General features: G+C 37.8%; 1 protein-coding gene across 4 annotated transcripts in view; it reads left to right on the top strand.

Moving 5' to 3' along the window:
• LOC111149337 (CD96 molecule) overlaps positions 1-18,769 on the top strand; it is a 90,765-nt gene that overhangs the window by 5,784 nt on the left and 66,212 nt on the right. For all 4 annotated transcript variants that reach the window (XM_022506349.1, XM_022506359.1, XM_022506342.1 and 1 more), the window contains exon 3: positions 13,889-14,013. In XM_022506349.1, coding sequence (XP_022362057.1) covers positions 13,889-14,013 — 125 coding nt within the window. The remainder of the gene's footprint in view (positions 1-13,888; positions 14,014-18,769) is intronic.

Below are 18,769 nucleotides of genomic sequence, written 5' to 3'. Positions count from 1 at the left end.
CCAGTTTTATTGAGAATATAATTGACATATGACATTGTATTTGTTTTAGGTGTGCAACAGATGATTTGATACTTATATACATCTCGTGAAATGATCACCACAATAAGTTTAGTTAATATCCATCACCTCACAGAGTTAATTTTTTTTCTTGTGATGAGAACTTTTAAGATTTACTCTCTTAGCAACTTTCAAATATATGATACAGTATTGTTAACTTTAATTACCAAGCTGTATGTTTTACTTCCAGAATTTATATATCTCATAATTGGAAGTTTGTACCTCTTGACCCTCTTCACCCATTTCACCCCCACACCCACCTCTGGCAACTGCCAACCTATTCTCTGTACCAATGAATTATTTTGTTTTGTTTTTAAAGTTCCACATAGAAATGAAATCAGAGTATTTGTCTTTCTTTTGTTCATGTAGTATAATGCCTTCAAGATCCATGTTGTCACAAATGGTAGGATTTCCATTTTTTTTAATGAATGAATACTATTTACTTATATATTAGAATATTTTCTTTTTTTTTATATTAGAATATTTTCTTTACCCATTCATTCACTGGTGGACACTTGAGTGGGCACTTGTAAATAGTGCTGCAATGAACATGGGGATGCATATATCTTTTCAAGGTGGTGATTTTATTTTCTTTAGATATATACCTAGAAGTAGAAATGCTGGATCATATGGTAGTCCTGATTTTATTTATTCTTTTTTTAAGATTTTATTTATTTGTTTGAGGGAAAGAGAGAATCTTCAAGCAGACTCCCCACTGAGTGAGGAGCCCAAGGCTGGGCTCGATCCTACCACCCTTGAGATCATGACCTGAGCCAAAACCAAGAGCTAGAAGCTTAATTGACTGAGCCACCCAGGTGCCCTGATAATTCTATTTGTAATTTTCTGAGGAGCCTCCATACTGTTTTCCAGAGTGGCTGCACCAGTTTGCATTTCCACCAACAATGCACAAGTGCTGCCTCTTCTCCATATCTTTTCCAGTATTTGTTAACTTACCTTTTTGACAATATTCATTTTAACGGGTGTGAGGTGATATTGTTGTTTTGATTTGCATTTCTCTGTTTAGTGATGGGGAGGCCTTTTCCTTGCCTATTGGATACTTGGATATCTTTTTTTTTTTTAACTTTTTTTTAAAGATTTTATTTATTTATTTGACTGGCAGAAATCACAAGTAGGCAGAGAGGCAGGCACAGAGAGAGGGGGAGGCAGGCTCCCCGCCAAGCAGAGAACCCGATGTGGGGCTCAATCCCAGGACCCTGGGATCATGACCTGAGCCAAAGGCAGAGGCTTTAACCTGCTAAGCCACCCAGGCGCCCCTGGATACTTGGTTGGATATCTTATTTGGAAAAGTGTCTGATCAGTTTCTCTGGCCATTTTTAATTTGGATTGTTTGTTTTGTTACTTTTGGGTTGTATGACTTGTTTATATATTTTGGATATTAACCCCTTATCAGATATGTGATTTATAAATATTTTCTTCCATTCCATAGGTTGCCTTTTCACTTTATTGATGCTTTCCTCTGCTGGGAAGAAGCTTTGTAGTTTGATACAGTCCCGTTGCTTATTTTTGCTTTTTTCGCCTTTGGTTTTGGTGTCAAATCCAAAAAATCATTGCCAAGGCCAAAAAAATCATTGCTCCTATGTTTTCTTCTACAAGTCTTATGTTTGGAGTTTTACGTTCAAGTTTTTAATCCATTTTGATTTGGGCTTTATGTAAGGTGGAAGACAGGAGTCCAGTTTCATTCTTTTGCATGCAGCTCCCATTTCCCCAACATCGTTGTTCAAAGAAACTACGCTTTCCCCATTGTGTCTTCTTGGCTCCTTTCATAATAATATTGTTATACATTAATTGATCCTACATGTGGGTTTATTTCTGGGCGCTCTCTTTCACTGATGTATGTGTCTATTTTTATAGCATGGTTTGTTCTTGAGCTGGAATGCTGGCTCTTCTTAAATTCTTATATTCAATCTTTATCCAACAAATATTTTTGAGTGCTTAAAATACAGGGACACAATCCAGACATGACTCTGTCGTCAGGAATCATGAAGTTCAATGGGAAGAGACAAAATAACCAAAAAAACAAACAAACAAAGGCCAAATTGCAACAGTGAAAAGGCTCTTGCAGTCAGAAAGTGGTGTTTTGAGAAGATGTAATAGGAAAATCAGGAATGGTTTCCTGGAGAAGTGATGCTTGAGCAGGAATTAACTAGATAAATATGGTGAAGACAGTTTTACATAAAACAGGATGTGTAAAGGCTCTGTGGTGGTTGGAGATATTGCAAGTATGGGGTGTTTTCAAAGGTATGGCTTGAGCAGAAGGATTAAAAGGGAAGCCTTTGAAGAAGAGGCTAGTTAGAAACTTAACTTTTACCTTTATCCTAGGAGCTATGGAAACTAATTGGAAGGTGGTTGTTGATTTTTTTTGAATTTTGCATTTCAAAAAGATCTTTATTGCAAGATTATAGAGAATTGATTGAGAAAAGATAGGATAATGTAGGTAAGTTAAGACAGGACAGAAATCTAAGCAAGATAACACTGAGTAGAGTGGCAGTGAGGTACCTGGGGAGAAGTGTTCAAATTAGAAGTATATTTAAGAGATTCACCCTACAGGATGTGGTGTTGGATTGCTTGCGTGGAATGAGGAACAAAAGGCAGTATCAAGAATGACGCTTTGGTTTTGAATGTGTGGAACAGGAAAAAATGGGGGGATGACCCCTTATGTTAGGAAAACCTGGAGGACAACCCAATCATGCAGGGGTTGTTTGGAGTTTGACTGAATTTTATTTTGTACATGTTGAGTTACACGGGAAGTTGACACATTGAGGAGATAAGGAAAGAGATATACAACTCCTGTTCTAGAAGAGAGGTTTAAGCCGAAGATACCAATTGGTGAACTATATGAGTATATGCTAACTGAGGTTTGGGGAGTGAAAGAGCTCATGTAGGCAGAGAAAATCAAGTGAGAAAAGCAATGTAGCCCTTCAGCTGAGATAGATGGAGAAAGATAAATCTTCAAAGGATTAGAAGAGAGACTCAAGAGGCAGCAGTAAAACCAGGAGAGAATTTGGCTCACAAAAAAACTAGAATGATAATATTTCCTGAAAGGAGTAACTATCAATTCTGATGTTTCTGAAAGGATAGCATGGTTATTGGATTATATTTAGGAACAAGGATGTTATTGATCACCTTAACAGAGGCTGTTTCTGTGGCACGGAAGAGAGATGGAAGTCAGACTCAGGGGAGCACAGGAGTGAGTAGGAGGCAAGGAAATGGAGACAATGAATGTCGACACAACTTCTAAGAAACCTGTCAGGAGTAAGGGGAACGGTATGAGTGCTCAAATGAGGGTTTGCGTCAGCGTTGTGCGGTAGTGGGTTGGTTTTAATTAATGCAAGATGACTGGCTAAGCTTCAAAACCAAGTCAGAGTTGAAAGAGAGTGTTTAAATAAACCATAGAAAAACTACAATAAATAACCTAAGGTTTCTGAGAATATAGGGGCAATGAGATCTATAACATCAGTACTACAGGTATCCTGAAATTGGACAAAAAGACAGTTTTTTAAAATTATATAACAGGAAGAAGGAAATTGGAATAAGTGCATATGATGAAGGCGGTACCCTCTTCTATTTTCTCTAAAATGGGAAACATGGGGCACCTGGGTGGCACAGTTGGTTAAACATCCAACTCTTGGTTTCGGCTCAGATTGTGATCTCAGGGTCATGAAATGGAGGCCCTGCATCACAAACCTGCATCAGGTTCGGGTTGGTGTGGAGTCCACTGTGGAGTCCACTGCGGATACTCTCTCCCTCTCCCATTGCCCCTCCTGGTTGTTCTCCTTTTCTTCTCTCTCTCTCTCTCTCTCATAAATAAATCTTCAAAAATAAATTAATTAAATGAAATGAAATAGGATACAAAGTTATCTTCAGGTAGAGAGAGGGGAGGAATCTTCAGAAAAGAGATTGGCCAAAGTTTGAAATAACCTCTATGAATAGAGGGAAAATAAGGTAACTAGGTAAATGTATTTGAATTTTCAGTTAGTGTAGACTATACGTGTGAGTATGGTAAGAAATTGTAGTGAAGACAATTTCCTTTCACCGGTAGTACTTGGCTGCTTGGGTCTGGGCATTAAAAAGTAGATAGCTGTAGTTAACTATTGGATTTCCTATATATTAGCGAGGGGTGAGGGGAAAGAGCCAAGGGATTTGGGATATTAGCAAGAATGTTACTGTAATGATGGACTGTGGATCTTTTCTAGATAATGAGGGAGGTAAAGCAAAGAAAGCTCATGGATTGGGAGAAAGTAGAAATCAACTCATTTAAAGACTGAATGAGGACAAAGAACAGTTGAGACAAAATTAGTAGCACAAAACAACCAGCAGGAGTGTTTGTAGTGATTTTGTAGGTGGAGCAGTTAGGTGTGGCACAGAGATTCCAAACGGGATCGTGACAGTGGACAGCAGAAATGGAGTGGAGACAGTGGGGATAACAGTGGCAGACTGAGGGGCCAGGTGGTCGATGGGCAATGGCACGGTAACTGAAATCACTTGGGATTGTATCAGGGTTGCAATCTGGATAACGGAGATCTTCAAAGAATAATGGATGAGGACTGGGACATCAGAGTGGGAGCTGACAAACTTGAAGGACCACATAGCAAATAGTTCAGGCTTTGTCCATACAGCCTGTACAACCTCTGTCAAAACTGTTCAACTCTGCTGTACCATGAAAGTACTTACAGTCAATATGTAAGCTAAGGGGACTGGCTGTGTTGCTGCAGAACTTGATTTACCAAAGCAGCCACCAGATTTGACCCACAGGCCATAGTTTTTTAGAGTCACCAAGTAAGAGGATAATAGCAGTGAATCTGGAGAGAGAAGGATTAGTTTTTCTCAAAGTATGTTACATATAGCTGGCAATACTCAAGATGAATTCAGATGATTCATGAAAAGATTTTAAAACCTCTAATTGTGGAAAGTTTCAAACATGCAAAATTATATATTATAGTATAATGAGCTCCCACAGAGTAAACATGCAACTTCAGTCATTATTAACTCACAGTCTTGTTTCATTTACCCTTAGCAACTACCACCTCCCAGATTAAACTGTTCTAAAATATCTTATTTATTTTAGAATGATTCTTTGAAAGCTAAAGATGATGTATATATATATAACCATGATACCACTACCAGAACTAAAAATAACTAGTAAATTCTTAATACCGTGAAATATCCAGTTGACCTCATAGTTGTTATTTTTATATTTTGGTTATTTAAATTGGATTCACATCAATTCAAAGTACTGTGATAATTTGAAAACTCGCTTTTATTTTTTTATTTTAATTTTATTTTTTAATTTATTTTTTAAAGATTTTATTTATTTATTTGACAGAGAGAGACACAGTGAGAGAGGAAACACAAGCAGGGGGAGTGGGAGAAGGAGAAGCAGGGTTCCTGCTGAGCAGGAAGCCTGATGCGGGGCTCAACCCCAGGGTCTTGGGATCATGACCTGAGCCCAAGGCAGCCTCCAAGCCACCTGAGCCACCCATGCACCCCTCTTGTATTTTTTTTTTCAAAGATTTTATTTATTTATTTGAGAAAGATAGAGAGCATGTGCGTAGGGGGTAGGAGGCAGAGGGAGAGGGAGAAGCAGACTCCCTGCTAAGTGGAGAGCAGGACACCCCAAAACTCCCTTTTAATCTGAAGATTATTTTATATTTCTTATTTTTCTTCTCCAAAATATTTGCTAAGTAAATTTGGCTCTTTATCCTGTAAAATTAGCCACAGCCTGGATTTTGCTCCTGTATCCCTTGGTATCTCTATGTTCCTTGTTTACTATTTTGTCGAATATAGAGATTTGATCACATTAACTTTTTGTTTTTATTTTTTGTGTTTTTTGGCACAAGTACTTCATAGATGATATTGCATAGTTATATCAGACGCACATAATGTCTGGGTATGTGATGTTAAGCGCCATTGATAAGTATTGCCTAGATCCATTAATTCATTGTGGGTTGACAAAGAGTGTTGCTCAAATTCTATCATTCTTGTATTTATTACCTGAAGTCTTCTTATGGAGAAATTTCCTTTCAGGAGACAATTATTTAATAGATGTACAGTTGGTATAAGAAAAACAAACAGATGCTAGATCTTTCCCTTTATTTATCAGTTTTAAAAATGAGTTGGGGGGCACCTGGGTGGCTCAGTCGTTAAGCGTCTGCCTTCGGCTCAGGTCATGATCCCAGGATTCTGGGATCGAGCCCCGCATCAGGCTCCTGGCTTGGTGGGAAGCCTGCTTCTCCCTCTCTCACTCCCCCTGCTTGTGTTCCCTCTCTCGCTGTGTCTCTCTGTCAAATAAATAAATACAATATTAAAAAAAAAAATGAGTTGGCTCACTAGCACTCCTATAAGGTGACCAAAAAGTATTTTGTATTAAGTATTATGAATTCAGGGGCACCTGGGTGGCTCTGTGGGTTAAAGTCTCTGCCTCCGGCTCAGGTCATGATCTCAGGGTCCTGGGATCGAGCCCTGCATCGGGCTCTCTGCTCAGCAGGGAGCCTGCTTCCCCCTCTCTCTTTGCCTGTCTCTCTGCCTACTTATGATCTACTTTATTTATAAATAAATAAATAAAATATTTTTTAAAACGTATTATGAATTCATATGAATTTGAACATATTGATGAATTTCAGTTCATTATGGTTATTATCCTTGTTATGCTGAAAATGTCATGTGTGTAAAATCTATTAGTCCTCTGTGATATAAGTTGCAGATATTTTCCAAGTTTGTCATCTGTCCTTACTTGCTTGTGATACTGTTTCCAATGCAGTGTAATTCTTACTTTTATGGAAAAAGTTTTCCCCATTCTCAGATTATATAGAAATTGACTCAACGTTATTTCTAACACTTGCATGGATTTTTATTAGCATTTACATTTGTGATGCCAGATTTCAAGTATTTAAAAATGTGCCTAAGTTTCTACTTTTGTATATCTCTAATACTTTCTATATTTTCTGTTTTTCCTTTCTATAGTTTAGAAATTTTCTTTTGATTTATACTTCCAATTCACAAATCGTATTTATTGTGATGTCCAATTAAGTTTTCAACCCAATCAAATTAGTTCTTAATTTCTGATCTAATATTTTTAAGTTACTGTTTTTGGTAGATTTTTAATTCTTTGATGAAATTGTCCGTTCTTTCATTTACTTATCTTTATCTCTATTCTTGAGTATATTAAAAAGAGCTATTTTAAACCTGGCGATTTCACAGACCTGTACCCCTGGGGCTAATAATACATTATATGTTAATTTTTAAAAAAGCTATTTTAATATTCTTGTTGGATAACTTCAATGTCAGGATCATTCTTATGTCTGTTTCTATGTTTATTTTCTCTCTCTCTCTCTCTCTTTTTCTCTTTTTGCAACTTCTTCCAGCATATATTTTCCTTTCATTATTACTGTCAGCATATATATAATGTACATATTATATATATTATATATTAATAAAATAAACCCAACAGAACAGTGCTAAAATTAATGGTTTAAAAATTTTCTGTTCTCAAATTAAGAGAAAAAAGAAAGAACTATATATGTAATCTTTTATATTTACCCTTATATTTACCCTTTCCTGTGCACTTCATTCCACCTCATGAAGTTACTAGTTGGTATCATTTCCTTTCAGCATAAAGGACTTTAGAATTTCATATAAGACAAATCTACTTGCAATGAATCCTGCTTTTTCATTTTTACTTTTGAAGGATAGTTTCACTGAATGCAGCATTCTTAAGTGGGCTGCTTTTTCTTTCAGCATTCATTTTGAATATATCTTCTGATCTCCATTTTTTCTGGTGAGAAGTGAGCCATTAATTGTATTATTGGTCTCTGCATGTGATTGTTCTTTTTTGTTTTGTTTTTCTTGCTTATTTCACTCACTGCTTCCATAATTCCCTCTTTGCTTTTGGCTTCCAGCAGGTATAATATGCCTGGGTGGGTTTCTCCTTGTGTTTAACTTTTTTGAGTTTTAAGATTCCTGGAGGTTAGATTACCCTGGAGGTAGACTAACTTCACAGAAAGTTTCTAAAAATCAAATATGAAGTTTTGGGCCATTATTTCTTCAAGCGTTTGTTCTGTCCCACTCTCTTTCATCTCTCCTGCTATTGACTCCCATTGCCTACATGTAAGGACACTTGATATTGTCCTGTATGGCCTTGAAGCTCTGTTTTCCTTCAATCTTCTTTCACCCTTTTCTTCAGATTATATATATATATATATATATATATATATATATTTAGATTATTTATCTGGGAGAAAAAGAGAGAGAGACAACACAGGTGGGAGGGGCAGCCCGAGAGGGAGAGAGAGAGTCCTAAGCAGACTCCACGCTGAGTGCAGAGCCTGATGTGGGGCTCGGTCTCATGACCCTGAGATCATGACCTAAGCCAAAACCAAGTGTCAGATGCTTAACCAACTGCACCATCCAGGTGCCCCTAGGTCATTTATATTAATCAATATTCAAATATACTGATTCTTTAGCTTCTGCCCTCTCAGATTGGCTGTTGACCATCCCTAGTAAATTTTTTATTATTTTTTGTTACTGACTTTTCAACTCTAGAATAATTATTTGGCTCGTTTGATAGTTTTCTATTTCTCCACTAAGATTCCCTATTTTTTGAGTCATTTCATCATCTTTTGTTTTCATCCCATGAATATTCTTATAAGAACCGCTTTAATGTCTGTTAAAGCCAATGTAGGAATCAGTTTCAACTAACTGTTTTTTTCCTGAGCATGGACATGCTTTCCTCTTTTCTTCATGTATCATCTTTTTGTTGTTGTTCTTGTTGAAAACTAGGCATAAAAATAATAATAATAATGTGACAACTCTAAATCCAGTGGAGTTTTTTAAGTTTCCTTTTTTTTTTTTAAATTTTGGTAACTAACCATACCTAAATTATAAAATCTGTTTCCTCGTCAGTGTGTGAAGATTTTTCTGCTCAGCTTTTTATTATACTTGTTATGTCTTTAGTTTAGTTTCCAACGAATTGCCCCTGCATTGGCAAAGCCCCTTTATTGGTCCACCAATGAATTTGACAAAAGTTGTGCTCAAATTCCTCAAGCCTGTTAGGTTTCCACCCCCTACATATAGATGTGTGTGTGCTGGGTTGAGGGGGTGGTTAGAGGGTGCGTTCAAAGTTGCAGACCGTAACACGATCTCCCTTGGCTTTTGCTTTTCAATAAGCTCCCCGAGGTCTCCCCACTCACCTCTGTATTTTCCTGGTCAGCCTGGGATGGGTAGACAACTTATCTTAGCTATTCCATGACTCTCTAATTTCCAGACTCTCCATGTTAAATGTCCATCTGGTCTGCTACTCACCCCAAATAGGATTTGCAAACCCATGCTAACCAAGCTTCAGTTTTTCTCTGTTTTCCTACCAAGTTTGTGCCTGTTGGCTAACAAAGTGAAGGATCTACACACTCAGATCTAATTTAAGTCTGCTTCTTCTGGAAGAAAAGCTGCTGTTTCTTGCAGCCATCTCCAAGATGGTAAAGCTACCTTTCTCAATGACAACACTGGGGAAGGGGAATGGAAGGATTCCTAGGCAAGCAGAGTAAAGTCTCCTGCTATTCTACTGAAGTTCTAGCGTTTTTCTAAGAAGAGATGTTTCTCAATTACATGTTTGCCTTTGGTCTTGAAATGATAGTTTTTATAATTTGCTCAGTTTCATACATGGCTTTTTTCACTGACCTTTTCGTGGCCCCATAGCCACAAGCACCTCAACCCTCGCCCTGCCCCATTTGTGATCCTTATATTTTCTCTTTATTTTATTTTTTTAAGTTTATTTATTTATTTATTTATTTGAGAGAGTCAGACAGTGAGAGAGGGAATGCAAGCAGGGGAAGTGGGAGAGGGAGAAGCAGGCTTCCCGCTGAGTATGGAGCCCAATGTGGGAATTAATCCCAGGGCCCTAGGATCATGACTAAGCCGAAGGGAGAAGCTTAATGACCGAGCCACTAGGTGCCCTTTTTGCATTATTTTAAAATATGTATTTATTACTACTCTCTTCCTTATAACAATGATTTATTTTTAGTGCTAAAGGTGAACATAGATTCAACACTCACCCCAGACTTTACATAAATCTCTCCCCAGTCTAAAGTGTATTCTGTTGGAGAATCCTCAGGAAGTGCTCATGGGAGCAACATTCCCTGACTTCTTACACATGGCTCTAACAGGTTTTATGTAGTCTTCATATCAAAAAGCTAATTTTGCTGAATATAAAATCATTAGCTCACATTTTCTTTCCTTGAGTACATTAAATATGTTGCTACATTATTTTTTGGCATAAAGAGTTGCTGTCAAAAAGTTAATAATAATCCTATTTTTCCATAACTGACTTTTTAAAAATGCCATTATAGTAATTTGCTTAATGTCTATTCTGAGCCTATTTTCCTACTTTTTCAGTATACTCTTTTAATATGTATTTGCTAATCATTTTCTACTTTAAGAAACTGTACTTGAGTTACAATTTTTAGCCTTTTTTTCTGTCTACCGCTTATTTACTTCAGTGCCTTCTATTATACACACTTTCAATCTTCTTTGCTTATCATTTTCTTTGAAAGTGATACTTTTTCTTTTAAAATCTATTATTTATTAATTTATTTAAAAATTCCCTTTTATTCGATTTTAAAATTTCTTTTAGTTCATTAACTTTTGGGCCAATATGTTCTTGTTTTTCTTCTAGTTTGCTCTTAATTTCTACAATGAGTTGTTATTTCCAACCATTCCTGGATTCTCTCACCTGTCTCTGCTGAGCTTCCTTCTTTCCAGTTGACTCATTTAGGAGTCTTGTTAAAATTTTTTGCAGCTCATATCATTTCCCTTATTTCTTTCACCTCGTTTTGAGTTATTAGTCTACAGTTTTTATTTACTGTGAAATTATCTTTTTCTAATATGCTGCCATTGTTGAGGGGATATTCTTTTGTTCTCTCTTCTCTTTCTTCTCATGGTCTCTTTATGTGTGATTTTACCCCATTCCTTTTCTATTGCTCACGCTTAAGGTAAATGCACGTTGATTTTTGCTATGGAAGAGTGGACCAGGCTAGCTTTTTTAAAGTCTTCAGCGTCTCTAGAGCCCTCTCTTCTGTTATTTTCAAGGTAAATAATATGCTATTGTACTTTCTGAGATACACTTCTTTTCCTTCTATCCCTCACTTTTACCTAAATTGCTTGTTTGCTTTCTCCTTTTGGACCTGTCCTGTTTAATTTGGATTCTACTCCCAGGGTTTTCTTCCCAGTACGGGATCTGTCTAAAAAGCACTCGCTGTCCCAGCACTGACAAGCCTCTTCTTGTTTCCCTTGAAGGTACTGGTAAAAAATCTGATGCCTGCAAACTCCTTTCTACTTTTCTGCTGCTGTTCTCAGATTAGTCTGCATGTCTTTCCAGTTGCTTTTGTTGGGGGGTGAGGGAGGGGGTAGAGGAGAAGTTCTATAGTTCTGAGGGAAATAAGAAGCCCAGTCGATTTTCCTTGTTGATTTCTGCTCAGTTGCTGATACTGCAGTGGTCCAGTGATTTGTCCCCATCTATTAATGGGGACGTACTGTTAATGAGTGTTCCTACACATATTTCCTATGTGTTTTTAGGTTTGCTGCTCTAGTTACTTTGTCTGTTTTTATAGGGAGTTTCAGGAATATTTAAAAAGTCAGGTTGGTTGCATTCCCAACTTCCCAGAATCTGGATCAACTTTACAAAAATTTAATACTTACATATTTGGGTAATACATATTAAAATATAATTAACATATCAAGTGGATTTCATGCACTTCTCAAATATTAGTGCCTAGACCATCCTTTGTTTAAAATAAACTTATGTAAGTAAAACAATTATAAAAACAATTACAGTAATATCAGGAATAAAATTAAATGGTAGTTATGATAGTAATGATGGTAAGCAGTCCTGGAAAGCAGTTTCAGTGGTAGTATACAAATAACTCTATTTGGAAGTACTGTTATAGCTAAATTGTCTTAACCATAAAAGACAGGATTTTTTTTTCTTTTAATGATGGGATTGGAATAATATTTGGAAGTGGTAATGAGGAGCAAGAAAGGCACTGGTCCCACCTCCTCATTTTGAGGAAATAAGGGCATAAGAAAATAAACAGCCACTATTTGAGAATGATGTAGGAAAGATGTGCCTAATGGAGAGGCCTGGTTTCAATTAAGGAAGGCAGGAGGAACGAATTTTCAGTAAAGCTTCTATTGCTAAGACATTGGAATATAATGAAGTCCTACAGGGTGCATATAACAAACTGAGAAATATTTCACTTAAAAATAAATGCCGTTGATAATAATGAGGATACTCATACCCATTAAATTCATAGACTTTTTTTAAAAATTTATTTATTTATTTGACAGAGAGAGAAATCACAAGTAGGCAGAGAGGCAGGCAGAGAGGGAGGAAGGGAAGCAGACTCCCTGCTGAGCAGAGAGCCCGATGTGGGGCTCAATCCCAGGACCCTGAGATCATGACCTGAGCCGAAGGCAGAGACTTAACCCACTGAGCCACCCAGGTGCCCCCAAAATTCACAGAATAAGTAGCTGAATGGTCAGAAGAAAGCTGTTAGTATAAGGATAATCCTTGCTATATAGGTTATAGTAGTTTAAATAAACTAAAAACCCAAACTGAAAGAACGTATGATTCAGTAATTGGAAATGACAAACCAAATGATGATGTATATATATGACAGCAAAAAAAATCGAGCAAAAATACGGGTAACATTTGTTGGTTAAAAAGACTGCAAAGCATGAGAAAACATATGCATACAAACAAGAGTTGTATAGACATGGAAAAAAGAAAATCAGATTTTCAGAATATTAAGATGATAGAGTTCATTTGTAAACTATTCTTTGATGTTATTGTAGTTTAGTCACAAATGCGTATGTGTGTGTGTATGACTTTGCAAGGAGAGCCTGGGAAACTGATATTTGTCTCATATGACCTTTAAAATGAAGAATAAATAAATAAATAAATAATCCATTAGCATCAGTGCCTTCTTCAGAGTTTCCTTATGTATCTTTCCATATCATTCCCTCTTTGGAGGAATATTTGTAAGTTCTAAAAAGACAGCTCAGAGGGGCAATAAGGCAGTAAAAAGATCAGCGAACAGCAGAGTCTGGCAGGAGGGAGGGATGAATAGGTGGAGCACACAAGACTTTTAGGGCAGCGACACTATTCTGTGTGACACTGCAATGGTAAATACAGGTCATTATACAGCCCTCAACACCCATGGAATGTTCAGGGCCAAGAAGGAACTCTAATGTAAACAAGCTATGGGCTTGGGATGACAATGATGTGTCAATGTAGCTTTATCAATTTTAACGATACAATCACCACTGTGATTAGGAATGTTAAGGGGGGAGGGGTGGCTTGTGCATGCAAGGGAGACAAGGGAGGTATGGGAACTCTCGTACTTTCCATTCAATTTTGCTATGAACCTAAAATGTCTCTTAAAAAAACTTTAAACCTATTAGGATTTTTCATAAGACAATTAGAGGCCAGGCTATAAAGTTTTATATTCCAACTGATCAAAAAGATATGATCTGAAGCCTAAAGCACCGTTTTGGGGTCAAAGCAGAGGATCATACCAGATTGTGAGTTGGACTCTTTTAGGGGAGTTTCCTTGTAATTTTTCAGTGATAAGCAGCTCTCTGATTCTCAGTGGTTCCTTTTTGCCATTTATACAATGAGGAGTATAGTGGGGTTTTGCCTTGTCCTAGGTGTCTCCTGAGAGCAGATGAAGCTCTCCACTAAAACTGTTCTTGTTTCTTTCACAAAAAGCATTTTATAGACCGATCACATATTCATGTCTCTTTCACCTATATTTTGTTATAGTCACACAGGATGAATTGAGAAGCAGCCATATAATAGAAGTACAGATAAATCAGACTCTGGAAATACCATGCTTTCAAAACACCTCCTCAGAAATTTCGTCTGAGTTCACCTTTGCATGGTTGGTGGTAAGTGTTGCCCTTTTCAGTGAATAACTACAATGATCTTTAAATATTAATGAGATAGAAACGAATAACAAGTAATAATAGGGAAGGAAGCACACAGGTAGAAGGTTGGGGACTGGCAGGGGAAGGAAGGGTGAGTACTAAGATTCCTTCCAACTCAGCAAGCCTCTGGGTCTATGAATACAGTAATTTAAAACTTAGTTCCTAAAGGTTAGTTTCTATATCAAGCCATATACCAAACCCTGGTTACAGAGAGAAAAGAGTGTGATGGTGTCCTGGAGAGGAGCCACATGCAGCAGAAACCCCTACATACAAATAATTGTCTTATAAACAACATATGCAGAGGGAGAGACCCCTTTTCCTAGAATGCTTGCTGCTACATCCTAGGGAATACGCAACATTCCTTTAGATGGGGACACACAAACTCTAATGCTTACAAGATACAGGAGGAAACATACACAAGAGAAGCAGGACTGTATGAGAAGCAGCCAGCTCAGTTGTATTATCACCACAGGTTGGGGCAGGCCCATAGCTGCCATGTTTTCTGACATGGGAAGGGAGGGAGGAAGAGAGGGAGGGAGGGAGGGAAAAGAGGGAAGGGAGGAAGGGAAGGAGGGAAGGGGAAGAGAAGGAAGAAAAGGAAGGAAAAAAAAGAAAAAGAAGCCAGAAACCTAGATTTCTATGAAAAACTTCCCAAGGCAATCCAACCAAATGGCAGCTAGCTTTAATCTAAATCTATAGTAAACCTCTAATATTGTTAAATTGGTTGATGACACAAGACTAACACAAAGATAACCATAAGCGCTGTTTTGAGAATCACATAATGGGGTGTTGATTTAGATGATCCAGAACATGATTTTGATTATTTTTAGATTGTCATCAAAATGAAAACACAAGATTTAAAAATTCTTGCCGAACTCCTAGATCTCCATGAATACAGTGGCTGATACACTTGCAAAATGTTGTATCCACATAAATGATCACTCATATTATGAGTTACCTAAATTTTTGTGGACCGGCTTAGAAACTAGACCCTTCATATACAAAGATCTGTCTGACAATGTGCCAAATCCAAAATAATGGACTTGCAAGGAGGCCTCAGAACACAACCTACTGATGAGTTTTCAGTGTCTAGATATATTTTTTTTGGATAGTCAGTAGGATGAAAAGAAAAAAAAATGTTCTAAAATAACTTTCTCAGACTGTCCTAAAATCTACAGTGTCTTTTTGTCTTCTGTCAAAAAACACCTTCTCTCCCCTTTGTACGGTTTGGTTTCCAAAACGTAGATCTTCCTATCATTACATCTATCATTAGTATAAGTCAGTTGTTCTTAACAAACATGATACAAAGTGGCTCTCAGAAAAAAGTTGAAAAGAGGACATGATCTCAAGAGGGCAGGAACTGGCTGTCCTAGACATGACAGCAATGGAAGGTCACTGCACCTTGCTTGCGTTATTCATAGCTTCCACCCCAGGGCAAACATTTCCCCTCTAATACCACAATTTCACTATCAAGGGGAATCATCAAGTTTAATAGTAACAATAATACAGTTTAATAAAGCTTGACTGTAGGGATTGATAGTGGCTAGTAAATTGATCTATAATGTTCTTACCTTATCTAAAGGCTGGGTTATCTGTTTTTCCAAGCACAGGTCGATACTTCAGCCAGCCTGTGTCTTTTGTGTGACTATGAGCTTCTCCAGGGCAAAAAACTATGCCACTCATTTCAAAAATCCCTAGCCTCTCGTTTAGTACCTAGAACATAGGCGCTCAACAGAGACTCAATAAATAATTGAATGGATCTGTTTCTCTTTGTCCCTCTCCCCCACAGTCCTATTCATTGGCCTCATATTAAATGGTGGTCACTAAATTCATGCTGCCTGTTTAACTGGTTAATGAGCATCTCATTAGGTATCAACGACTAGATAACTGATAAGGCGTCTTCTATGCAGTGGTTGTCTTCAAAGAAACGAAGAAGGCTATGCAGACATTACCTGTGGATCTTGCCAGGGCATGTAAGATAAATAAGGGATGGAAAGAGTGCACCTAAGGTCACACAGTGAGGCAATCCTAAACTTCAAGAACCTCCAGCCACGCTGTCACTTTGAAGGATGTACCATGATACAGATGACTTGAGGAATCTTTTTGAAAGAAACTTCTCTTCAAAGGGAACATCGTATTGGCAAATGTGCCGAGGAAATTCCTACTGCACATTCCCTTTTAAATGTCAAAATCTATTTGCTCCTCCGATTTACATCTGTGCTCCGCACGGTTGGCAGCTGTGGGATTCTGCAGGTCTGAGAGGAAATCCGCTGATGTGCTCGTATTAGGGAATCCACCGCAGCTGGACACAAATACCCCTCAGTCCATATTTTCGTTCTTTTATCTCTTGTTAAACTGGTAGTAGTAATCATAACAAGCCAGTTGTTTTTTTTTTAATTTTATTTTTTATAAACATATAATATATTTTTATCCCCAGGGGTACAGGTCTGTGAATCGCCAGGTTTACACACTTCACAGCACTCATCATAGCACATACCCTCCCCAATGTCCATAATCCCACCCCCCCAACCCCCTCCCCCCATTAACCCTCAGTTTGTTTTGTGAGATTAAGAGTCACTTATGGTTTCTCTCCCTCCCAATCCCATCTTGTTTCATTTATTCTTCTCCTACCCCCTTAACCCCCCATGTTGCATCTCCTCTCCCTCATATCAGGGAGATCATATGATAGTTGTCTTTCTCCGATTGACTTATTTTGCTAAGCATGATACCCTCTAGTTCCATCCACGTCGTCGCAAATGGCAAGATTTCATTTCTTTTGATCAAGCCAGTTGTTTTTTAAAAACGTGACACAATGTGGCTTTTAGAAAAAGGTTAAAGAGCGGAGGTGGTGAAGATGAGCTGAGGAGGGCAGGAGCCTGCTGGACTGAGCTCAAAAGCTGCAAAGTGCCCCCCTCCCCTTCAATGCCGCACTAAAACCTGGAAGCAATTTTTTTTTTAAGATTTTGTGTGTTTATTTGACATTGAGAGAAATAGCGAGAGCAGGAACACAAGCAGGGGCAGTGAGAGAAGGAGAAGCAGGCTTCCCACTGAGCAGGGAGCCAGATGCAGGACTCAATCCCAGGACCCTGGGATCCTGACCTGAGCCAAAGGCAGACGCCTAATCAACTGAGCCACCCGGGCATCCCTGGAAACAATTTTATAAGCTAAAATTATTTTAATCTAGGTCATTGAAAAACAAAAGGCATGTCTTCTTGTATGTGGGATTTTTTAAGTTCTAATTAATTCTGTTATGACACTCATGGGAAAGATGGTCTTTGAGATCCCTCAGTTATAAAAAAGTATTTGTACCTGACCCCATGCAAAGGCTGTGTTAAATGTGTTCATGGGGTGGTTTCTTTGCATTGGGGAAGTTACATTCCAGGATGGCAACTACATTGAAGTAAAAGTCATCAGATGCAAATAGTGTATCCTACATTGATCTAGTGTGAGAGGTAATTAAATAAACACGAAAGGTTAATCCTTCAGTGGACACTGAGGGTTTATGTACATGATGGGATAATGAATTAAGAAGTCATAGGATGTTTGTGTTTAGATGGTATGCAGTTGGTGGGTAAAGGACAAACAATACTTCTCCCAGTTTATGTTCTGGCGCACAAGTATAGAGTCATCCGGGAAATTCTGCAGACTTATCCTGGGAGCTTCTAAATACCGTCTGATATTCTGTTTTCATTCCAGGGTATCACCCTGATTTCCTACAGCATAAATTTAAGTTCAGTCCAACAAACATACATGACTCTGTTTTGAGTGTTAGGTCCTGTGGGGATACAAAACTACATCGCATATATTTCCTGCCATGAAATACAGCTTTAATAAAAACATAAGAAATGGCAGCCGAAAGGGAAAATCGTTTGGTTCTGCATAAATGGACCTGGAAAAGCTTCTTAGCTTATGTTTGAGCTGGATAATTAAAGAACAGCTGGCCAGCAAACATCAGACATGTACTACACCAAGACCCTGGGACTGTGAGTACAAGTTGGAAATGGAGATGAAGAGAGAGATATCAAAGAAATGTTTGATTCCAAAGTTGGTGGATAAAGAGAAACCCACGATTTTTTTCCTTAAAATCATGAAAAGAAGTCTATATCAGACTCAGACAGTGCAATATTTGTGATAAGGGCACATAACTAAAACCTATATGCTTGTATTTCCTTACATTTCTGTCTATAAATAAATCTTTTCTATATACTCTTCTTCAATATTTGTAATCTTTTATATTTAAAGAAAAAGTAAACGGGAATTATAATCAATGTTGGCTTCCCATGCCTTTGGGAAGCCTAGCTATTCAGAAAGCAAGACTCACCTTCTACCTGATGGCAGCTGACCCTAATTGTCCTCACTGCAATCAGAAATAGAGTAGTAGCCAACCCACAAAGGACTAACAACCCATTGTGATAATTGGAAAAATACTGTTCTGGTGCTCTACAAAGGAGACTTGGGGAGTTTTGTAAGCAGCCCTCCTTGACAGCACTGACTGGATGGAAAATAAATAGGAGAAATGTGAAGATAGGAAGCAGTTTGGAGATAAAGAAGTAATAGCTGATACAATTAACAGAATTTATTGAATGTGCTCTATACACTCAACACCTGACATGGGCTGTGGTCAACACAGCCAGGTCTGACATGGTGCTCAGGCCAGCCTGGAGATGAGATAACATCACTAAATCAGATAGTACCAAGGTCTCTTTTCTGTATTGGA

This window comes from Enhydra lutris, unplaced genomic scaffold (assembly GCF_002288905.1).
Source record: "Enhydra lutris kenyoni isolate GAN:26980312 unplaced genomic scaffold, ASM228890v2 scaffoldscaffold2, whole genome shotgun sequence".
Classification (NCBI taxonomy): Eukaryota; Metazoa; Chordata; class Mammalia; order Carnivora; family Mustelidae; genus Enhydra; species Enhydra lutris.
This window is presented reverse-complemented; position numbering and strand designations above follow the sequence as displayed.